Consider the following 22,532-nt stretch of genomic DNA (forward strand, 5'->3'; position numbering starts at 1 on the left):
GGATTATTATGAGTTTCAGGCCAGAGTGGACTACACAGTGGGTTCCAGGTTGTCTGGTGAGACCCTGTTACAAGCAAACACCCCCATCTAAAACAACAAAGTAACACAGAAAGATTAAAACACAAACACAAGCGAAGCCAGATGGGTTTCACAGCTGCCATCTGTCCAGCAACACCGGATACACCACCTGCCGACCCCAGGTACACTGTCTGCAGGGAGGGCAGGTGCAGTAGGTATGGGGTGTGGGGACGGGTGTGTTGGAAGTCCAGTGTCTTGGGTACCCTTTTTACTGATGCTTTCAGTATTTAATTGTTCTCTTTAGAGATGGAGAATGTTTCTTAGGAAAGTCCTTCCTCAAATAGATTTGAAAGAGCCTCAAATAGATGTTAGGAGCCGAGCATTGAAAATAAAAGGGGTAAGGAAGGCCGACTTGGAGTGTTCTGTTCAGCCAAGTCTAGTTTCACTTTTTAATTTTTGCCTATATTGTCATTCACTTGGGACTTTAATTGTAAATATCATAATAATTAGTGAAGTCATTCTGCAGTACGGATGCTCACAGTCCTCTCAAGGGAAAAGTAGCATTTCACTGGGAAATATTTAAGCACCTGAATTATCAGTGGGTGTAGTTTAAAGGTTTATGATTTTAATTAGCATATATTAATTATACATAATAATGGGCTTCATTATGACATTTTCATACATATACATGATGCATTTTGATCATATTTCCCCCATTATTACCCTCTCTCATTCTCTCCCTACTCTTTGATACCCTCTCTCTTTCTAAGCAGCCTCTTTTATACTTGCATATCTTTTTATGTTTTACTTTCATTGGGTTCCTTACAGGGCCATGTTGAAGTGCTTATTTACAAGAGCATAGGTATCCCAACAGTATCTGCTTTACTGAAGAAAATGTCTATCTCTCCCCCAGCAACCATTTACTTCCTATAGGTCACTCAGTGAGGCTGGTGGGACCTCTATGATTGGACACTGACTGTTCTAATCTTCTGTATGTCTTGTGCAAGTAATTACAGCTTTGTGAATCCATGGGTATAGTCGACATGCCATTTCCAGAAGACAATATTGATCAACACTCTACCCTTCCCTTCAGCTCTGACATTCTTCCTTTTCCCTGTTTTTTTGTGATGTTCACTAAGCTTTGGAGGGGGCAATATAGATGTTCCATATATAGTTGAGCACTCAAATGTCATGTATGCTCATCACTTTGACCAGTTATGAATCTCTAGATGCCAAACCCACTCCATGAAGAAGCTTCTCTGCCCAAAACTGCAGCAGCACTAACCCACAGACATTCACATCCTTGTTTGGAAGGCAATTTGACAGGCATGTCATATCCATTTAAGCAAAACAGCAGCAATAGCTTCCTCATTATGCTCTACTATCTCTCCAATCATGGGTTTTTGACCAGGTTCACGGTACCAGATATGGATTCCCTGCTGTGGAGTGGACCTTGAGTCCAGTCAGAATGTGGTTGGTTACCTGATTACTGACTTATCACTATAGTAGCACATCCTATCCTCTTGGTTATCAACAAGACTGCCGATGACTTTTCTAACCTCACAGCACAGGACCCTCCAACACCATGGAAACGAGCCAGCATGTGGAGGTGAATGGGGGGGGGGTCAACTCAGTTCCAGCTTAATCTCTGTGTATCCTGTGAACAGATAATGCAGCGTTTCCAGCAGCAGTGTTTAGCTCTGGTGGGCATTCAGCAGCAGCGGCTATTGCCTGTATTGATTTGGGGGTCACTGGATCCTCACTGACCAGCATTTTCCAAGGAGGTAGCTCATACTTAGATCAAAATCCTTTTATCAACCACTGGAGTCTAGGAGCAGCCTAACCAACATATGCTGGTTATCTCCAAGTTTAAGAACTAGTCTTTGAGGTTCTCTTGCCCATCAGACCACTCAATTGTGGCTCTCCTAGGTGGTAATCCTTTGCTCTTCCTCCTTCCAGACCCAGCTATACATGCATCTGACCAACTACTCTGTAAACAAACACAATGAGCGGTTTGAACGCAATGAAACCGAAGACAAAGGCAGCAAACGTTCAATCAAGTGGTTTACAGAATTCCTACAAGCCAATCAGCATGATGTTTCTAAGTTCTGGAATGATATTTCAGTAAGATTATTCTGTTCTATAACTGTACTGTCTTTTATCAGCATGAAATTGAAGTGCCATCCAACCTTTTGCTAAAGAACCTAGTAGATGAGGTTGAGCAGATGAGTTTTTGTTGTTTGTTTGTTTTTTAAGGAAGTTGATTCTGTGGCAGATCTTAGCAAGTAAGAACCTCATTTCTAGGAATAGGTATTCTATCTGGGTACAATAGCATAATCAAGGGCATGGAGGTATGAGATGGGGAGAGATGTACAGGATTTCGCAGATGGTCTGTGGGAGGTTTGCATGAGGTTCCCACTGAAATGATGTGTGGACCAATGTTTGCATCTGAAGAATAAGGCATAATTTTACAAGGGATGAAGATTATCTTTTTTAAAGAAAATGTTTTCTTAGTGTGTGTGTGTGTGTGTGCACATGCATGTATGACACAACATATATGTGTAATCAGAGGACACTTTTGAGAGTTGATTTTCCCTTTGTCTAAGTTTGAGGATCAAGCTAGGATCATCAGGTTTGGTGACAAAGCACCCTCATGTGCTGAGCTGTCTTGACAACCTCATTCAGTTTTTAACAGAGGAGAATTATATGATGAATATAATCAAATGTATGCATCTGAAAGCCACATCAAACAGGCATAGACTGAATTAAAGCCAACATTAAGGATAGCCAGAGAGGACACTTGGGAACTCTTGTAAGTAGCTGAGGTGAAAGGATGGCTTAGCGTGAACCACAGTGAAAGAGGGGCAAGGAGGTGGAGGTAGACACTGGGGCTGACTATGGTCTATGATGCAGAAGAGGGGCAAGGATCTCTGTTTTCAGGAAGAATGGAAGGGGAAAAGGATGTGATATCAAATAGAATAGGAAGAAGTTTTTTACATATAGAATTTGTTTTGAAGATGAAGGAAAGAAGTTTTGCTTGTTTATATATCCATCATTACCTCTGTCCCTCCGTCCATTCTTCCCTCCCTCCCTCCCTCCCTCCCTCCATCCACCCATCTATCCACCCATCTATCCACTCATTCATTCAAATACTCCAAGCCCTTAGAACACTGTCTCTGTGGTACCAAGAAAATATTATACACTTCTGGCATTCTGTTTCTTTCTTTTTTTTTCCCTTCTCTGCCAGTACATTAACTTCCATATGAGTTTGGGTCTTTGAGAGAGTTTCTGTGAAAATGTATATCCTATTGGGATGCCTTAGTGAGATGTAAGAGTGAAGGGCCAGCCAGAGAGCAATGGTCACAACCTCCTATTCAGACACTGGCTGTAGACAGTACTTCTTACACCCCACTGAGTTAGGAGAAAGTGTTCAAACAAGGCAAAGGGGGTGGGGTATGGAAATGAACTTTAATGTTCGATCCTGAAGTATACTTTTGAGATGTGGCCCCAAAATACTAATGTAACCCTTTTAATCTCTGACACATTTCATGACCTAGTCTACAAATGCTATATTTAGTCTGTTAGCTAGAATGCATACAGTGATTATAAATAACCCATTAAATGGGAATATTATTAAATGTTCCAAATTCATTATTACAAACATTAAAGTGTCTGTTTATATGAAGTTATTTGAACTGATTTATGTTTATGTTTCTGGGTAGCAGCAATGTGGTTAGTACCCCTCTCCCCATTTCTCTTCCATGTAATATTGCTTCCACCCAGTGGTAGAATATTTGACCTGAGCCATGAAGTTAAGTCCTAAGAAATGATAGAGCAGCAATAGAACAGTAGTTAAGTAGCTAACAACAGTGAAGATTTATGCTATTCTAGGCACTGTACTGAAATTTGTGCCTGGGCTCTAAGCCTATCCCTTGGTGATTTACATTCAGAGAAAACAAGACACAGTTCAAACAGAATGCTTGCCTTGCCTTGATAACAAACAGAAAAGTCGTGCAGAAGCCCAGAATTCTGGCCAAGGAGTCAAGGTCTTAACCATCTTTCTGGTTACCTATTTTCAGACAGTAGGAGTTAGGAAATCAATGTAAGCAAAGGCCAAGAAAGTAACTAGCTTTCCCGTATTCCACTGTGTGTTTCCTCATGGGAAAATCTGATAGAGTTCCAAAAAGTTATTTTTATTTTATGTGTATGAATATTTTATCGGCATGTATGTGTGTACTGTGTGTACCAGATGTCTGTGAAGGTCAGAAGAGGGCATAGGATCAGTGAATCCACCTAGGATGCTACTTTGTTCCTAGGCCATTTTCTCAGGAAAACACATCCAAATAAGGCACTTTTATATCTCTCATCACAACCTCGATAGGAGTTGGTGGTAAAGACGCTGATCGTAGCAGAACCTCATGTCCTGCATGCCTATCGGATGTGCAGACCTGGTCAGCCCCCAGGCAGCCAAAGCGTCTGTTTTGAAGTCCTAGGCTTCGACATCTTGTTGGACAGAAAGTTAAAGCCATGGCTTCTGGAGGTAAGATATTCTCTAAGAAGTTAAAATTAAAAAAGGAGCCAGCACTGTTCTTATCGTGTATTTAGAAACTGAATTTCAAATGTGTACTTGGCACAGGTGTCCCCAGTTCACTGGCTGGAACGAGGCCTGCATGGAGTATGTGGGAGGAAGTGAATGAAAACTCTGGGACCAGAACACTTCCCAGGATGAATCAATATGATTTCATATCGCTTCCTCTCATTAGCATCGAGTGAACTGAAGTGTGAGCTTGCTGCCTCTGAGCTGTCGGCTGGTTACATGTGTGTTTTCTCAACCTGGTGGCATCCACCTACTACTTCATGAGCTCTGGATATTATATCTCCCCTGGGTGGGCACTGCCCCTGGACCCTATCTTTAGTATAACTTTCAGCACTCCATAGGGAGAGGGGCTCACTACTGGCTCAGTACCCAGTGCTCAACACTGAAGCCAACATAAATCCTCCCTTATGGCCATTTGATATTCCTAAAAACTGAATGTCTTTGGATTTGCTGCCTGTCCCCTGTAGTTATTATTATTAGTAGTATAAAATGTCACCTAACATATGGAACAATGTAAAGAATACAAAAGTGACCCATGCTCAAGAGGCTATTGTATTGTGCAATCACATTTCTATTTGTGCTACTCACATGGCACCTTTAGAACCCTTGTCCAGCGCTCTTCCATCTAGAGTTCTCTCCAGGATCCTGATCTGGCGTCACAGAAAGCACCTGCCTCCCCAGGGCTTCTCATATACTCATCTGAACTGTGTTTCCAGAATGAGTTATATTTTAAGGAACATACTACCACAGAAGCTGGAATCAACCACTACCTTTCATTTCAGAGGGTTGTCTCTCTTGTAGGTTAGTGATTTAGATGTCAGAAGTTACATCGTCGTCTCCAGGTTTTTGTAAGCAAACCTGAATATGTGCTAAGTGAGACCTCGATTCAAAACATTTTGAAGGAAAGTACACGTTTCTAATTTGAGTGAGGGAGAGAGGGAGAGAAAGAGAAGAGTAATCATACATCGTAGGCAAATAACGTGTATTAGAGATCCAGGAAAAGTCATTTTTATGCTTGCTAGAATTTTAGTCCAGCTTTGTTCCTAGAAATAGACTTGGCAGAGTCATTTTCTCTGCTTCTGCCATCGCTGGGTGGAAAAGTGCTTGACCGTGTACCACAGGCCCTCCGTTTTAGTAAGGTATGGCGTCTTGGAGATTGGACCCTGGGACCTTGTAGTGGTTTCCTCGTGTTGTCCTGTCTTGGGCATTCCCCCTGATGGGTGGAGACGTGACAGTGTGCTCACGTTGCCTGGGGATGAAATGAGAGAAACCGCCACTGCGGGAGTAAGGGCTTTGTGTAAAATGTGAATTAACCTTTGCAGAAAGCGCTTGTTCAGAGGAGCTTCCCATCAGCTTGCTAAATCAGAACTGACTGAACCCTTGGATTCTGTACGCTTTTTTAAAGGGCTCACCGTAAACACATTTTGTTTTTGTTCTTTATCTTCCTTTATTGTTTCTGCCTTACTCAGCTCAGAATCATTAATAAAAAGAAAGCTCCGCAGTGTTGCTCCCTGTGAATAGTGAACAGTTTGCATGTTCAGATTGTTACATGTCCTATTTTGAGAGCGTGCGCTGCGTTTTGCTGCCAGCTGCTAACACTGAGGATCTCGTATGTGGTGTTAAATCCTCCTGGCGCCACCACGTGTAATAAAGTGGAGGGTGCATCATAGGATGAGACGTCTAGCGGCTTAAAATCCAGGCAATGATTGGCAGTGGCAAACCTAAAGGAATTTCCAAGCCTTAAGAAGATTCTCAGGAGGGAAAATTGAGCTCAGCTTGTGCCTATTGTTAGGAATGCCTTCCAAGAAGTTGAATCAATGCTTTCTGAGGTGAAAGTTAATGAGTCACTGTTGAGCCAGGTAGAAGAAACCAAATTTATATTTTAGGAAGCAATAGAACTCATCATGAAGCTCTTAGGTGGTGAAAGGCGGGAGTTGACTATGTTCCTGTATGCTAAGCAGACACATATGTATGTTCCTGTATGCTAAGCAGACACATATGTATGTTCCTGTATGCTAAGCAGACACATATTTATGTTTCTGTAGGCTAAGCAGACACATACGTGCAGCTTTTACTATGTCAGAAATATATCTACATGGGTTTTCCCAGCTCTCAAGATAACTTACTTTTTTTTTAAGGCTCAGTGATATGGATCGGTAGGTTGGAGTGGCCAGGTAATGCTGGCAGCAAACCCTAAGCTGGTAGGACAGTGGTTCTCAACCTTCTTAATGTTGTGACCTTTTAATATAGTTCTGCATGTTGTGGTGACCCCCCCCAACCACAAAATTATTTTGTTGCTACTTTATAACTAATTTTGCCACGGCTATGGATCTTATCTGTGTTTTCTGATGGTCTTAGGTGACCCCGGTGAAAGGGTCGTTTGGCTCCAAAGGGGTCGTGATGCACTGGTTAAGAAACCGCCGCTCTAGATGGAGGAGTTGGTGCTTGGAGATGTTTTTCTGCAGATCTTTGCCATAGGGTGATAGAAAACCAGGCGTGGCAGTGATGATTGGAGCATCTTCCACGTAGAGCTCTGAGACTGATAGCTGGAAATCATCATCAGTTAGCAAACATGACTGAATCATGTATTGACCTCCCGACATTCAACCAAACTCATTGTTTTCTCCGTAAATTTCAGATTAATCGAGCCCCAAGCTTTGGAACTGATCAGAAAATAGATTATGATGTGAAAAGGGGAGTTCTGCTAAATGCGCTGAAGCTACTGAACATCAGGTGAGCCTTTCCCCCACTCGCTGGGGTGCCCCAAACATCAGGTGAGTTTTTCCTCCTCTCTCTGGGATTACCCAACAACAGGTGAGCCTTTCCCCGACTCACTGGCGCCCCCTACCTTTGGCACTGATAAAGCATTTGCACATGAAACTGGCTTTGCCTCGTGAATCTTTATATTTTTGTGTTTAACATTTAAACCTTCTTCATTCCATTCTGCAAATTCACATCGTTAAAAAACAAACAAGCACAAAACCTTTCCATTTCCCTTTTCCCGCTGCCATCGTTCCCCCATATGGCGCTATGCACCCTCCGCAGCTGCTGTACATCTCAGAAGATTCTGTGGAGTACACGGTTGGATTGCTCACAAGGTATGGTAGGAGACCCTCTAGCTTACCGTCCTCTCGTTGGGAGGAAGTTAGGCACCCAGAGTCTCTCAGGAAGCCTTAATCATGGATTTCCCACCACCATTAGTCTTCCTTCTCTATCTTCCGTGTGGATAGAAAAGATGCCTTGTTCAATGAGGTGACTGCCACTGGGGAAGACAGGCACAGTGGGGAGAAAGATGCGAGAGGAAACTTGGCGGGGTGGGGTTAGGTGCTAGAAGTGAACATGTCACTGATTCGGGTGTCTGAGATGCTGCCCTGCATGAAAGGCTTCTGACTCCTTAGGGAAGGCATGAGGACTGCGAGTTTTAAGTTTGGAACACATACAACACACCTGTTTCATCAAGGAAAAAGAAAAGAAAAAGAGATATTTAACTTAGCTGCTCTACTGCGCATGCCCAACCTCGATTAGCGGGCCCTGGAGATCAACTGGGGATTTTATGCCCCTTTTATTTTTATCATCACTCAAGAACTCTCAAAGAGTTATGGAATAATTCAAGGAATTTTCTTATTTAAACTATTTTCAAGCATTTAGCAGTGGTCATTGAGATCTTGTTTGTTTCTTCATCATGAAGAAAGGACATGGGCACTGAAGTCTGATTCGACGTTTCCACGTGGCTCCTGCTGCTTGGTGAAAGGTGCACATGTCTGCCTGCTTTAGTTTTTCAGCTGCTGTTTAGCCTACCCACTGTGTGATTTCAGATGATAGTGCATATTTTTACGTGGTTTTCTATTACAATAGAGCCTTGTGTTTAGCTTAAGGCTATCCAGATGATAATGGTGATTCCCGAATCATTTGTGGATATTTTCAATTGTTTCAGAGGGGAGGTATATCTGTAATTTAAGGAGCAAGAATTTTTTGACACTGTGAGTATGGAGCTTCTTCCTTATCTATCTTCGTGTTCTCCACAAAACATAGCACAGTTTTTAATACTTAGTGCACACGTGTGTCACACACCTTTCTTCTCTCTTCCACCACGGAGGGTGCCGTGGCACGTGTGTGTTTTTGTGACTGGTTCTGCGCTGTGCATACCATAGCAACTTAGATTGGGAACAATAGGGGGATTCTTGCCTCGTATTCAGCATTACAGGCTTAACTTTGGTGTGGGTAGAATTGCTCTATGATTCCAGGATGCTCTGTTTTCCCTGCGACTACCAGGAGCAGATTTTCTCTCTCATTTATTGGTAAACACCAAGACTAACCTTCTCCAAACACAACTATATAACTCTTTTTTTTTTTTTTTTGGTTTTTCAAGATAGGGTTTCCCTGTAGTTTCTAGAGCCTGTCCTGGAATTAGCTCTTGTAGACCAGGCTGGCCTTGAACTCAGAGATCTGCCTGCCTCTACCTCCCAAGTGCTGGGATTAAACGCGTGCGCCACCACCGCCCGGCTATAACTCTTATATCTTAATATTTCTGTGTTTGCTCCAACCTGTGATAGCTTGGCTGATTGTCTCATTATTTTCTGTCTCCTGCTATATCTCACTGATGGTTTGTTCTGCTTTCTAGTCGAAGTGAATGATTTTCCTTGCTTTCTGTAATGTACATACCATATTTTATTATAAAACTCTACATTTTGACCAGAGTTAATCTTTCCACCCTGTAATATTTTGGTGGCATTAGCGTGTACTCAGGACATGGTCTATGACTTTGTCTCTTCCTTCGTATTCCGTGATGTTTTTCCTGGGCATGACTTTCTGATTTGATGTATGCTCCTTACAGTCTTAAGAGTTCTTCACAGATCTTACTTACTGCAGTAGTCTACTCATGACATGCCTCCATCTATACATCCAAGTCCACCTCAAACCTATTTGCTTTTCATCTTGAGGAAACTCAGAAGAGCCTGTATGTAGCTCAGAAAGATCTGTCCCAATGAGGGGACAGAACTACTGTTTGCCCTTAGCAGAACACAGTGTGACTCCAGGTTCAGACAATGTTTTGAAGCATGAGGCTTGAGATCTGCAGAGGAAACTGTCATATGTGACCATCTCAGGCCTCATAAGTGGAACAAAAGATAATTCTTTCGCCTGTAGTCAGAGAAGACCCGGGTGTGTTGTGCCGAGGTTCTTTGGCAGAGTTTTCCATCCACCGAGAGTCTTCTACTACAGTTATAAAAAACAGAATCCAAAGAAGACATCCCCGGTCCCATGAGCCCCCAGGTCTCAAATGTGTGTGAACTGGATTAGCTCAATTGAAACACTCGTTTCCTACTTAGGACTAACTCATGGTCACAGACCTGAGCATTTACTACTCTTCCGTCGTGGACATTGGTCCTCTCTGCCTCTCTGACACTTGTGGGAGTTCATGGAGCCTGGATCCTCATGGTCCTCTTTTATCCCCTGGTCACTGCTTGCCATTTCCCCCACTGTGTTCTTGTTTCTGTTTTCTTACGTCAGTTTTTCTCATTCTTGTGTGTACGACACCAGAATCCATGAACCGTGTGGATATGAAGGGACATACAGATTCAGGTGCTTTTTGGTGCCTTTGGCCCTCAGTGGAGCACATATCAGCCATTTGGCATTATCTCCTGATGGTGAATGCTGCGTGACTTTTGGCCTAGTAGTATGTAATTATAACTATGTCTTAAACATCAAGCAAGCAAATGCATAAACAAGTGAATTAATGAATGGATAGTGTATCTCCCATTTAGATTCAATATGACCAGAGCTGAGGATTTTTTTTTCTTCAGTCATGTTTATCTTGACTTATTTTTTCCTCCTGCTTATAATAATGTGTACTTCTAGCTCACAGATCTTAAGTATAAGCTTATTATAACGAGTAGGTAGAATTTTCTTAGGTACCCTAAAGTGGTCATTCAAAACGGCCAGCGCACTGAGGAACAGGGCAGTGCCCGTCATGGGATTCCTGGTATCTCTGTGCTCCCAGCACATGACACACATGAGGCAAGAGGGAGAGAGAGGGCCCCGGATGGACGCACAGGACAGTGTGTGTGGAAAGGAACCAGAGATGGTGATAGCGAAGGGAAGCATCCGCAGTTCTCTGCCAGCTGAGTTCCACTGCCAACTCGTCAGTGGGTTGAAGCAAACCTTCACTTCTTCCTTCGATTTAAATCAGTGAATCTTGCCAAATCCATGGCTGCCGTGTAGCCCTAGCACGTCTCTGTAAGTGCAGGACCAGCAGGCCCAGGTGAAGATCAATAGTTTCAGTAAAATAAGGTCCAAGTCCTTGGTAGTAATTAGGGTAGAAATATGTGATTTTTCCTTTTATGATTGGCAGTTTTCATTTAGTGTGGCCTTTAAGTTCTCCCATATTGCATCATGTGTCAGGAGAGTCTCTTGCTGCATCTTCTTGTCATGGGAAACAAGGAGGAAAGAGGGCATGCTGAAGAGCGTGTGCGATGGGGAGACAGGCTGGAGGCTGGTACTTTGTGAACAGCCAGCTTCCCTAGCAGTTCGGTCAGCCCCCAAGTCTCAATCAACTCAGACCCAGTTTGACAGGGGAGCACTAACTTAGCCTTCCAAGAAACACTTTGATCTGTTCCTGAATGTGGTAGTCTGATGTTAACTCTCAGTATGCTCGGTTGGTGTGGTAGTTTGAATGTCATTGGCTCCCATAATCCTGAAGGGATTTGCACTATCAGGAGACGTGGCCTTGTTGAAGTAGTTGTGGCCTTGTTGGAGGAAGTGTGTCACTGTGGGGGCGGGCTTTGAAGTCTCCTCTGCTCAAGGTTTTCTCAGTCTGACAGACAATTCACTTCCTGTTGCCTTCCGATCAAGAGGTAACCACCACCATGCTCCCTGCTATGATGAAAATGGACTGAACCTCTGAACTGTAAGTCAGATGCTTCAGTTAAATGTTTTCCTTTATAAGGGTTGCCACAGTCATGGCGTCTCTTCACAGCAACAGAAACCCTAACGGTTGGACAGCAAGCTTCTGGCACATGGACCTCGGGGGACAGACACCATACACCATAGCTTAAGCCTAACTTTTCTTTCTTTTTAATGTCACCATCTTCTCTACCACTTTATACCCTATATGCTGGTTTACACGGTGTCCTATCTCCCATTTTGGCTAGATTATCATCTCCAAAAAGACAATGGGTCCTGTATCCGTGTTATGTCTTTTGGGGGATATATCTAGTGTGAAGAGTAATGAATGTGATTTGAGTTGGAAGGCAAGGGTAGAAGGAGCCTCTTAGTCTGGAAAATTACTTGGGGGGAACCAAGGAAATGGGGAGGCAGAGTATGTGCTTACAATCGCCAAAACTAGTATAGGGCACAACACATATAAAGCAAAAGTTAGAGAAAGCCCCTGAAGATTCTCAAAATCACGTGTGTGGAAAGGAGTCAAGAAGTGTGAAACAGAATGTCTTAGGTCACTGTGCAGGTACAACTGAAGGGAAAAAAAAAACCTGTTGATTCAAATGCTAAGTGAAAAGCAGACTTCTGGCCTGTGGTCTGTGAAGTAAGTGCTAAGAGCCATTAGTGGTATTTTGTGCCTTTATTTGTAGAAATGAAACTCTGACTTTATATTGACAATATTTCTAAAACCCAAATGTGAAAAGAGTATTCTAATGGAAATATCATTATTATCTTACCCGTGTTTCCAGGGCTGCAAGGGTAGCACTGGTGTGGCCGGACCTGTGAATGAGTGCTGTAGTGGAGTCCAGGGGTCCTTGCTTGCTGCGTCTGCTGATAAAACCTGCAGATAAGAGTTAGAAAAAGGAAGTGGCTTTGTCTACTGTTCTGGTGGGAGCAGGAGAAGTCCCAAGCTTCTCCCCAAGTTGCCTTTAACAGTGTTATTATTTATAAGATGAAATAAAAGCTGGGTGATAGCACCTGTGTGGACCTGGCTGCACCGCACAGGAGGTGGTTTCCTTGGAGACAGTTCCTCCCCTACTCCCCCACCGCCCGCAGCGCTGTATTTGATAGAGACATTCTGATGCTCTGGGCTTCTGCCAGTGGTACTTTACTACTTGGATCTGGGCTTTTCTTTTCTAACCAAAAGGCCACACCACTAAAAAGAAAAATAAAAAATCCTTTCTCCTCGTGTCCCTCCCTCACTTTCCCAATTATTGTTTGGCTTTTATTCTTTCTTCTCTCTTATTTTTCCTTTTCTCTCTAATGCTACATACAAGTGATCATTCTAGAAAAAACTAGGTTATTATTAGCTATCTCAGGTATTTCATTTCCACTGAACACACTCAGCTGGACTTGTAGTCATCATTGGAACAATGATATTCTTAGTCACCCAGTTGTGAACATCAGAAGTCTGTCTCCCTCCTCACTTTACATCTATCTAGTCTTCTTTCAAAATATTCCTCAGCGTTGACCAGCTATTCCATCCGCTCCAGCTTCCGTGACCCACACTCTCATACTTCATGTGTGCTAGTAAGATAGTGTCCATGTCTTAATCTCTCTCTCTCTCTCTCTCTCTCTCTCTCTCTCTCTCTCTCTCTCTCTCCCTCCTTTTCCCTCTCCCCTTCCTTCCTATCCCTCCCCCCTCCCCCTCTCCTTCTCCTTCTCCCTCTCCCTCTCCCTCTCTCACTTCTACTTGTAAGCCCCTCCTGCCTCCTTTGCTGCTTGAAGTTATACCCGAAGCTCTCCAAGGAGCAGAAGCCCTTGCTGTCAGCTGAGTTTCTTGCATTTACTCAGACCACCAGCCCTACTGGATGACTTTCAATTTTATCAGTGTGTTTTATTGATTTCTCTCAAATTATCCCTTCTGTTTCAACCTTGAACCTCTTGAGCCCTTTAAGCCTCCACTCCGTGAAAGAAGATGAGTGTTTTCTAGCACTCTCTTGTGAGCTGTCACGCTGACTGTGTTAAAGTCTTGGCCTGACATTTGAATGCAATCTCTAATGAATTCAGTGGAGCACTCTGTGGCTTAAGCAACCCTTTTCCTTCTTCCGGCTGGAAACTGAGCAGGTAGCATTGGGTCAGCATCCATGTCAGAGTAATGATGACAGAAGATGTGGAGGTGGGTATGAGATTAAGGATGAGGGCTCTGGTTTGTTTGTTTTGTTATTTCTGTGTGGCTAAGGGTAGTCTTTACTTGTCTTTTCAATTTCTCCTGGATTCTTTGCTGTTGCAACTGTGGTGGCAAAGAAAGACCTCAGACTTAATACTCCTCCACATGGAAGGGATGAGAGAGAAAAGGGGGACCGGGTGGTACTGAGTCAAGTAATCCCAGAGCACAACTTCTCGTGTGAAAATGGGAGGGCTGTTGCTAAATGATCACAATTAAGCAAAAAGATAAGAAGGGTGAAGTCAGTTTTGAAATGATAACAGTTACTAGAATTTCAGCCATGATTGGAAATGCACCGGAGAGCGGTCAGTATAGCTGAGAGCATACATAAAGTAAGTTGGTGAATGGAAGAAAAGCACATGTGTTCATACATAGACTGAGTCTTAGAACACATTGAGAATAAAGTAAAGTTAGTGTTGATTAAGTTGAAGAGAAGGGGAGACAGATCCAGCTGTGAATTTACCAAAGACTATAGATGTTGTATTTTTAGGGTGGAATATGAAACCAGGTCCCTTGGACTCTTCAAGACATCTAGGATTTCCTTATTTCTAGTTATTTTCAGAAGCACTACCTTCCAGAGTCCTCTTCCTTGACAGAGGAAGAGAATGTGTGTGAAGATAGAAGCTTAATAACTTCACTCCTGCTTCCGCATGTTCTCCTCAGAGGGACGCTGGAAGTTTTCTACAGTGAAAGCTATGGTCTTGTCCTTCACATTTCAGGACCAGTGATAAAAGGAAAAACATGGCCAAACAAAAAGCAGAGGCTCAAAAGAGGCTGTATGGTCAGAATACAGTCAGAAGGCTTTCCCCGGGCTCCTCCGACTGGGAACAGCAGAGGCATCAGCTGGAGAGACGGAAAGAAGAGTTGGTACGGGGCGTGCGGGGCTTGGTGTATTGGCTTATTTTTATTCTGACGGCACTGTGGTGCAGAGCGAACCCAGGATAGGCGATTGCTCTGCCACCCAGCTACACACACCCCAGCCTGGTGTGAACTTTTAACAACATACCCACAGTTTGAGCTGTGTGACTCATCACACTTTATCTATAAAATCTATTCCCTTTTAGAAAGAGAGACTCGTTCAAGTACGAAAGCAGGTCTCGCGAGAAGAACATGAAAATCGACATATGGGGAATTACAGGTAATTCTTGCTGTTTGTTTGTTTGTAGTTGGGTTTTTCTTCGGGCCACTAGTTCACAAATAATGACATGGAGACTTCTTATTAATTATAAAAGCTTGGCCTATAGCTTAGTCTTCTTCCTAATTAGCTCTTATAACCTAGTTAACTCATTTATAGTAATTTTTATTTTGATCATGTGGGTTTACCTCTCTTCCACTTGAACCCCTGTTTTCTCTCTGTGTCTCCTGGCATCTCTTGCACACCTAGATTTCTCTTCCTCTTCCTTTCTCATGGGAAATCCCACCCATACCCCTGCCTAGCTATTGTCTGTTCAGCTTTTTATTACACCAACCACAGCAATATACCTTCACACAATGTGCATGTAGCCCACATTCCCACATTTGTTTTGTTTTTTTGTTTGTTTGTTTTAGAGATAGAAGATGTGTCTGAGCAGTGGTTTTTTTCATTACTAGTGCCCCTTCCCTTTTTGTTAGCTACAGCTTTTTACTCACTATGTTTCAGGAGAGGAAAGGGGGCCTGTAAGTAGACGGTTTTAACTGGGGGAGCTTTTGCCAGCAGGCTTCTGCTCTGCCAAGGGAGGTTTTTAACCAACTGTTACTGTACATATTTTAAGAAAGTCAGATTCCGGGTGCTTTTGTATTCTTTCTGATGGTTTTTTTGTGATTGCTGTACTTCGTTGTAAGCCTAATTGCTTAACAACCAGGCAAAGTAAGATAGTATTTGAAGTGTCTGGACGGAGGTGGGAGACAAGGGCGTGTGGGGTGTTCCCAGTATTCCCCTGGGAAGCAGAAAAAGGTATCCTAATGTTCTTAGAAAGATGTTCCATCCTCCCAGCCTGACATTGCCTCCTCAGAATTCAGCGAAGGGTGGGGGAGGGGTGTGGGTTTTCCTCTCCTGTTAGATATTATTTCCTGGCATTAACACTTCTGCAGTTGCAAGGAGAGGCTAAAATATTTTTCCCACTCAGCATCTACCCTGTTTTCATTTCCTCACCTCAAGAGATTATTTAGATGAATACCTGTAATTGCATAGCATCAACACAAGCCAACACCAGGTCCTCAGTATACTCTCTTCAAACATACTCAGCACACCCCTGATACCTTCTGCATTATCCCAGGTCCTCAGCACACTCCTCTCCAAGTTCAGTATGTCACCGACTGCCCAAAACCTGTTCTTCAAGCATTCTTTTAGCTGGATGCTATGCTATACCTTGTAGCACTGTGGAACACTCAGTGAGTGCCTCTATGTAAACGCTAGCTGGTATACCAGATGGACATCTGTGACTCTCCCTTAATCATTCTTGTTTGCTTCTAGTGTCTTCTTAGTTCGGAGCAGGGAGGGCAATGGTTTTCCAAACAGCTTATTTTAACTGTTGAATTGTGTTGGATTCTTTTAAGGGAATGGGTTTCTCTGATTTTCTTTTTGTAGGAGAATTTATCCTCCTGAAGATAAAACACTGCTCGAAAAGTATGAAAGTTTGCTGGCTGTTGCCTTCCAGACCTTCCTGTCAGGACGAGCAGCTTCATTCCAGCGAGAACTGAACAATCCTCTGAAAAAGATGAAGGTAGGAGGACGAGGGTTTGCATAGAGAGAAAAAGAAAGAAGCCAAACATGTCTTTGGTAAAGAACAAGGGGCGAGCAACTGACTCAGTAGGTAGGATTGCCATTGTCTAAGCATGACGGCCTGACTCCAAATGCTCTATACCCCTGTACAAAGCAAGTTGTAACTGCACATGCTTCTGTAACCTCAGTGCTTTCAGGACCAGAGATAAGAAGATCCCTTGCCTTGCTGTCTGCCAACCTGGTTCAGGTTCAGGAAGAGACCCTGTCTCAAGGAAATAAGGCAGAGTGATAGAGCAGAGCGCTTCCACTGACATCTGCATACAAATACACATGTGTGCTTGCATGCACCAATACAAACACATACATACACACAAATACTTCATACACACATGTACATAGACATACACAGGCATATACATATGCACATACAAACATGTACTCATACACATACACACATTTGCACAAACACACACATACACACACAGAGAGAGAAACACACAGATTGTGTGCCACCCTAGCCATACATTTAGAAACATTTTTCTTTGAGGTGATTACATTTCAGAGAAAACCAAGGAACTTCATAAATAAGATACATACCAGGATAAACTTTGAGCAGATAATTCTGATATTGCATTGTAATTTCATTATACTATAATTTCTCTTCTAATATAGATTTATGTCTGAAACTGGATAAAGAAATGCATTGCAGTAACCCAATGACTTGGAACATTCTGGTTTAAATTATAGTTAACACTGTAGTAGTTTGTCTTGATGCTACATAGACTTGACAAATGAAAGCATGTAATTAAACACAGGCATGAGGTCCTAACAATTGGGAAACTGAGGCAAAAGGATTGCTTAGATGGCATATTGAGTTTAAGAGCAGCCTGGGCTAAAGAGAAAGGCCCTGTCTCAAAAATCTTTTTTAAAAAATGCTCCCTCACATCTTTCTTTCATTTCATTTATCTGTTTTATTTCCCCTTATCTCTATTCTTTTTATCTGGAAATTTTCTGTGTCCTGCTCAGTCCCACAGCTGCTTATAAAATAACCACTCAGAGGCTTAATATTAATTATAATTGTTTGGCCAATGGCTCAGGCTTATTACTAGCTAGCTCTTACTTTTAAATTTACCCATTTCTGTTAATCTGTATATCACCAGATGACCCAGGGCTTACTGGTAATGCTTTGGCATCTTACTCCTCTGGCGACTGCTGATGTCTTTCTTGACCCTACCCCTCTTCACCTATCCCTGTGCTTGGATTTCCTGCCCGACTATATTCTGCTCTGCCATGGGCCAAAGCAGCTTTATTCATCAATTAGTAAAAGCAACACATATTCAGAGTGTACAGAAAGACATCCCACATTACTTCTGTATCCTTCTCCTTTCTCCTCTTCCAATCTCTCTCATTTTTTCTTTTCCCTTGTCCATTTTCTCTACTCTTTTCTCCTCCCTCTTTTTCTCTCCCCTTCTCTCCCCCTTTATCTTAGTGAAAGATCTACTAGTTATATATTGTAGCATAACAAACTTCTGTATTTATTTGCTTCTTATTGTTTGGTCCTGACTGGTAACAGCTGAGCGTTTCCTGGTCTGATCTGTCTTTGGAATGAACTGTGTGGGGGAAGACGTGCTTGCCTTTAACTGGGGCTAGCATGCCTAGGTAGCCTCACTCACATGCCTGGGAAGTTACATAAGATGTTGGCACACCTGGGAGCTGGCTGAAGGTCTCTATTTCTATGTGGGCTCTCTTCATATATCGCCCTGATATCTAAAGGTGACAGACTTTACCCAGTAGAAGTTATCAATGGTAGCCTTGCCTCTACTCACCTCTGCCAAGATTTGACAGAGGACCCCAAAGTGGAAAGTGACCTCTCTTCTCTGCTCTTTAGGGAAGAACCTAACCCTATCTGGAGAGTTTAATTTCTTTACTCTTTGTTCATCTGTAGCTTTCTATTTTTAAAATATGTGACTATTAGTTCATCTGGAGCTTTTAGGATGAAAATATTTTTCATTATTATCTTTCTTCTGAACAAAATCTTCCTTGATATTGAGTTTGTAATGATGCTGTCCATATACTCTGTTGTAGGATCATAAGCCAAGTCTTTTGCATTTTAAGAGCCATCTTTCCTAGACTGGAATACATTTCTATTGTGAGCTGTGATTCCTAGTTTTTTTTCAGTGAACTTTAAGGGGATATTGAAGTTTAAATTACAACTATATGAACACAGTTTTGTTAGTGTTTGGGCCTGGATCACACAATGAGATGATTTATTATACAGCTGTTCAGGTTTGCTCAACTTCCAATGGTGGTGTATAGTCTCAGTTTTTTACCCTTGACTTCAAAATAAATTTAGAGGAGCATAAGAGGAAGCTATTGGGGTATGTAGAGATTTCCTCTATCAGTAATTGTCCTAGAATGAAAATATTTCCAAAGGCTATAAAATATTCTTGCAATAACAAATGTTTCTAAGTAGCTTCACTAAATGGTTCCCATTAACCAAATCTAACATTAAATTCTTTCTAAATGAAACACTCAGGCCAGTTTTCATGGGTCAAGTTTTAATATTAAATTATACTAATCAGTATAGGAATGATTAATAGGATGAAGTCTGGGAAATGAGCATGGACTTTTACATACTTAGTGTTCGGTGAACTCATTTAGTAAAGTTGGGTATTCTGGAATTTTTGTAGTATGCTGAAAAGGACTTGCTTGCATATGGTGATTACACAATGGACTTAGCTGTGTATTATGCTCATCACCAGATTTTGATAAGTTTCTTGGAGAGTTTGTCTTTTATATTTCCTTCTTTTGTCGGAGTAATTACCACTGCACAGCTTCTAGAATAATCACTGTACATGAGCTGGCTGAGATTAATGAACTTGTAAAAGGTTTATATTTGCTTAGTGATCACAATTCTAATCATGTTTTTGAAGGAGGAAGATATTTTGGATCTCCTGGAACAATGTGAAATTGATGATGAGAAACTGATGGGAAAAACTGCCAGAATCCGAGGACCAAAGGTGAAATGTCTCTGCCTTGCATAGTGCCAAAGTCCATGTCACAAGGGGAAACCATTCCTCCTAGGTATTTCCTGTAAGAGCTATGATGCATAGGAACTTCAGGAATTTTGTGCAGTAAAGGTAAAACTAGGCAAATGGTGTTATCTCACACTCACAAGTGTTCTTTCTTTGGCTGCCTTTAGATTTTTGGTTCCTTGCCAAGTGCTAATGGATGCTTAGTGACTCAGATAGGCTGGAGTGAGGAGGACTTCCCTTTTCCAAGTTCAATGTCAGGCTTTTGTTCTAGTCCCAGATAAATAACTAACAAAGAAATGTATAGGATTATAGATAAAGCAGATGGTGGCTCTAGAGATACACTAATGGGGAGTCATTATGTCTGTTTACCTAGTTCCTGTACAGTGCATGTCCACATTGCTAATAGGGAGCCCCTTCTGTCTGTCTGTCTTGTTGCTGTACTGTGCATGTCCACATTGTATGTTTAGTTGAGCAAGATTCTGCTCTCCCTTTTCTTGCCCTGCTCTCACGCCATTAGTTTCCCTTGTCTTCCTAAACTCTTTTATTCTTACTGTCATATTAAATATGTGGGCATGGTTTTATGTATCTGTATAAAATCCAGGAACCACAACTGAGAGAAAAATACAATATTTAACTGTGACTGTCTTAGTTCACTTGATAGGGCTATTTCCAGTTGCATCTATTTTTCTATAAATGACACGAATTTGGTTTCTTAATGGCTGAAAATTTCACTATGTATGTGGACCACATTTTCCTTGTCTGTTCCTCTGCTGTTGACATTTGGGTCAGCTCCACAGCATAGCCATGTGAACGGTGTGTAATAAGCGCTGATATCAGGATGTCTGTGCTGTGTTGTCTTTGGGAGCTCTTCTTTTGCTGACTCAGTGACATTGACAGTGTGTTCGTAAAAATAGATTCAGCGCTTAGGAATGGGAAAAGCTGTTGTGTAGGCAAAGAGAGGCAGATGCTTGTTTTATTTCACATCTGTTTTGTGGTGTTGGTTCTACAGTTTCATATATGACACATTCTTCAGCAGCAGGGAAGCAAGAAGTTTTTATTTAAGTTTCATCAGGGTGTCTAAAGTGACCCAGACTTCTAAAGAGAGCTTCCATTTCAGAGGGACAGTGCTTCATGGTGAACACCTGTCACCAAGGTCTTCATTAGTTGAAGAATAATTTGAAATGTCCTTTGTTAAGTTAACTTTGTGCTAGGATGGATAATAGCGTCTTACTTATTTAAAAATTTTAGGAACATTAATTAGCCACACAACACATAAAGCAGTAGTGATGTTCTTAAGTTTGTACCCATAAATTGTTTATATCTATACATTTATGTATTTTTATATCTTCTCGGTTTCATAATTAAACTGTAAATAAAATTAAGTATCACAATTTGTGTCATTGCACTTTCGAAATCCCATCTTAGAGTTCTACTGGGAGTTTGTATTGCTATGACTCCTATTTACTTATTGATTGACCAGTATGTTTGCGTAACACAAAGGTTCAGGGGTCCACTTCCTCTGAGACATTTTTGTATAGGGCTGGACAATTATGTAGCCAATGTCTGGAAAAACATAAGCTGTGTACTGCTTGAAGGAAGGCACCCTGCAAAGCAATCGTGCCACTGTTCTCTCAGGGCATGCTAAACTTCTGAAGAGACATCTTTTCTCTGGGGTTCATGTTTGCCAAGGTTGTCAGTGTGTTTGATGACTGTGTTACTGGCAAATGTTTTTATGCATTTCTGCTTGAACATTTTTAGAACTCTGTAAATATTAGACTATCAAAAGGAGAACATATGTTTAAAGACAAGTTGGTACCTAGTGTGCTCAGCTCCTTTCCCACTTTAGTTGTATTTCATTTTTTGGGGTACAAGCTGTAACTTTTACATCATCATGCTTTGGATTGCTTTGGATTCTAGACGCTTCTTAGAATGCTTCTCCCTTCCTCCTCTCATCCTGCACGGTCACACTGGAGGGACATAGCTTCTTTCTGTAAACTCCCATGGCATCCAAAGAATTCATTATGATATACAATAACACCAAAGCCACTAGTATCCAACAGGGGGTGTATGGTGTGTTTAGCAAGCAGGCTTAAAACAACTGAGGTGCAGAACTGTCTTGCTCTCCACTATGCACACGCTTTCTGAAGTGAGGCCATCCCATCTCTCTTGCTGTCCCTTCACCTGGTGTCTTTATCTATCATGAGGAGTGGAAGTAGGTTGATTCTATTGGAAATATTAGTGCATAGCGTCATGATAATCAGACCTGTGCAGTCACTCTGTTCGCAAAGCTTCATACCACAATGATTTTCATATGCCATGTTGTAAGATGCCACACTGATGACAAAAAAGCAGTCAACCCACTGTGGCCAAACTGTGTCAAAGTTAGAAATCCTCTATGAAAAGTCTCAAGTCATCCATAACAAATTTAGTAAAAGGTTTATTTTCCCAAATATACAGAAAAGCTTGATGAGACCAGCCTTGGGTTCAATTCTAAATAAATAAATAAATGAATGAATAAATGAATAAATAAATAAATAAATATCAACCATGAGCTAGTCATGTGAGCATGTGAGCACTGCCTTACTTCCTGCACATCATCTGAGCCGATAGATTGGGCTCTGTTTGAGTGCATGATCGCATGACCTTTTTCTTTTTGGTTTTTCAAGACAGGATTTCTCTGCATAACCTCCTTGGCTGTCCTGGAACTATTTTTGTAGACCAGGCTGTCCTCAAACTCACAGAGCTCTGCATGCCTCTGTCTCCTGAGTATTAGGGTTAATGGTTTGTGCCACCACCACCTGGCTTGAAGGCATGGTCTTCTAATGGCTTCTCTTGCTTCTACTTTCTTAGTCCCTTTGTCTTTCTACCCTCACTCACTTTTAAATGGATGAATCTTGATGCCTAATCTCTCTGTGTAGATAGATGCTATAAAGTAGTCCCACACTAGCTCATAACTGAGTATAATAAGGGGTTCTTTATTTAGGGGTAGACTCACAGATCACAGCCCTTTGTATGAATGGGAACAGGAACTGAATTCAGCAGCAGAGGGAGGGAGAGAGAGCACATGCATGGCACATTTTA

The 22,532-nt window shown here is 42.0% G+C and overlaps 1 protein-coding gene across 1 annotated transcript in view; it reads left to right on the forward strand.

The window, feature by feature from the left end:
• Window positions 1–22,532, forward strand: part of Ttll7 (tubulin tyrosine ligase like 7) — a 109,794-nt gene that overhangs the window by 47,938 nt on the left and 39,324 nt on the right. The window contains exons 8-14 of the mRNA XM_038311451.1: window positions 1,978–2,142; window positions 4,400–4,558; window positions 7,254–7,348; window positions 14,435–14,582; window positions 14,780–14,853; window positions 16,282–16,417; window positions 19,350–19,436. Of these exons, the coding sequence (XP_038167379.1) occupies window positions 1,978–2,142; window positions 4,400–4,558; window positions 7,254–7,348; window positions 14,435–14,582; window positions 14,780–14,853; window positions 16,282–16,417; window positions 19,350–19,436 (864 nt within the window). The remainder of the gene's footprint in view (window positions 1–1,977; window positions 2,143–4,399; window positions 4,559–7,253; window positions 7,349–14,434; window positions 14,583–14,779; window positions 14,854–16,281; window positions 16,418–19,349; window positions 19,437–22,532) is intronic.

The sequence above is a fragment of the Arvicola amphibius genome, chromosome 14 (assembly GCF_903992535.2).
Source record: "Arvicola amphibius chromosome 14, mArvAmp1.2, whole genome shotgun sequence".
In the NCBI taxonomy this organism is placed as follows: Eukaryota; Metazoa; Chordata; class Mammalia; order Rodentia; family Cricetidae; genus Arvicola; species Arvicola amphibius.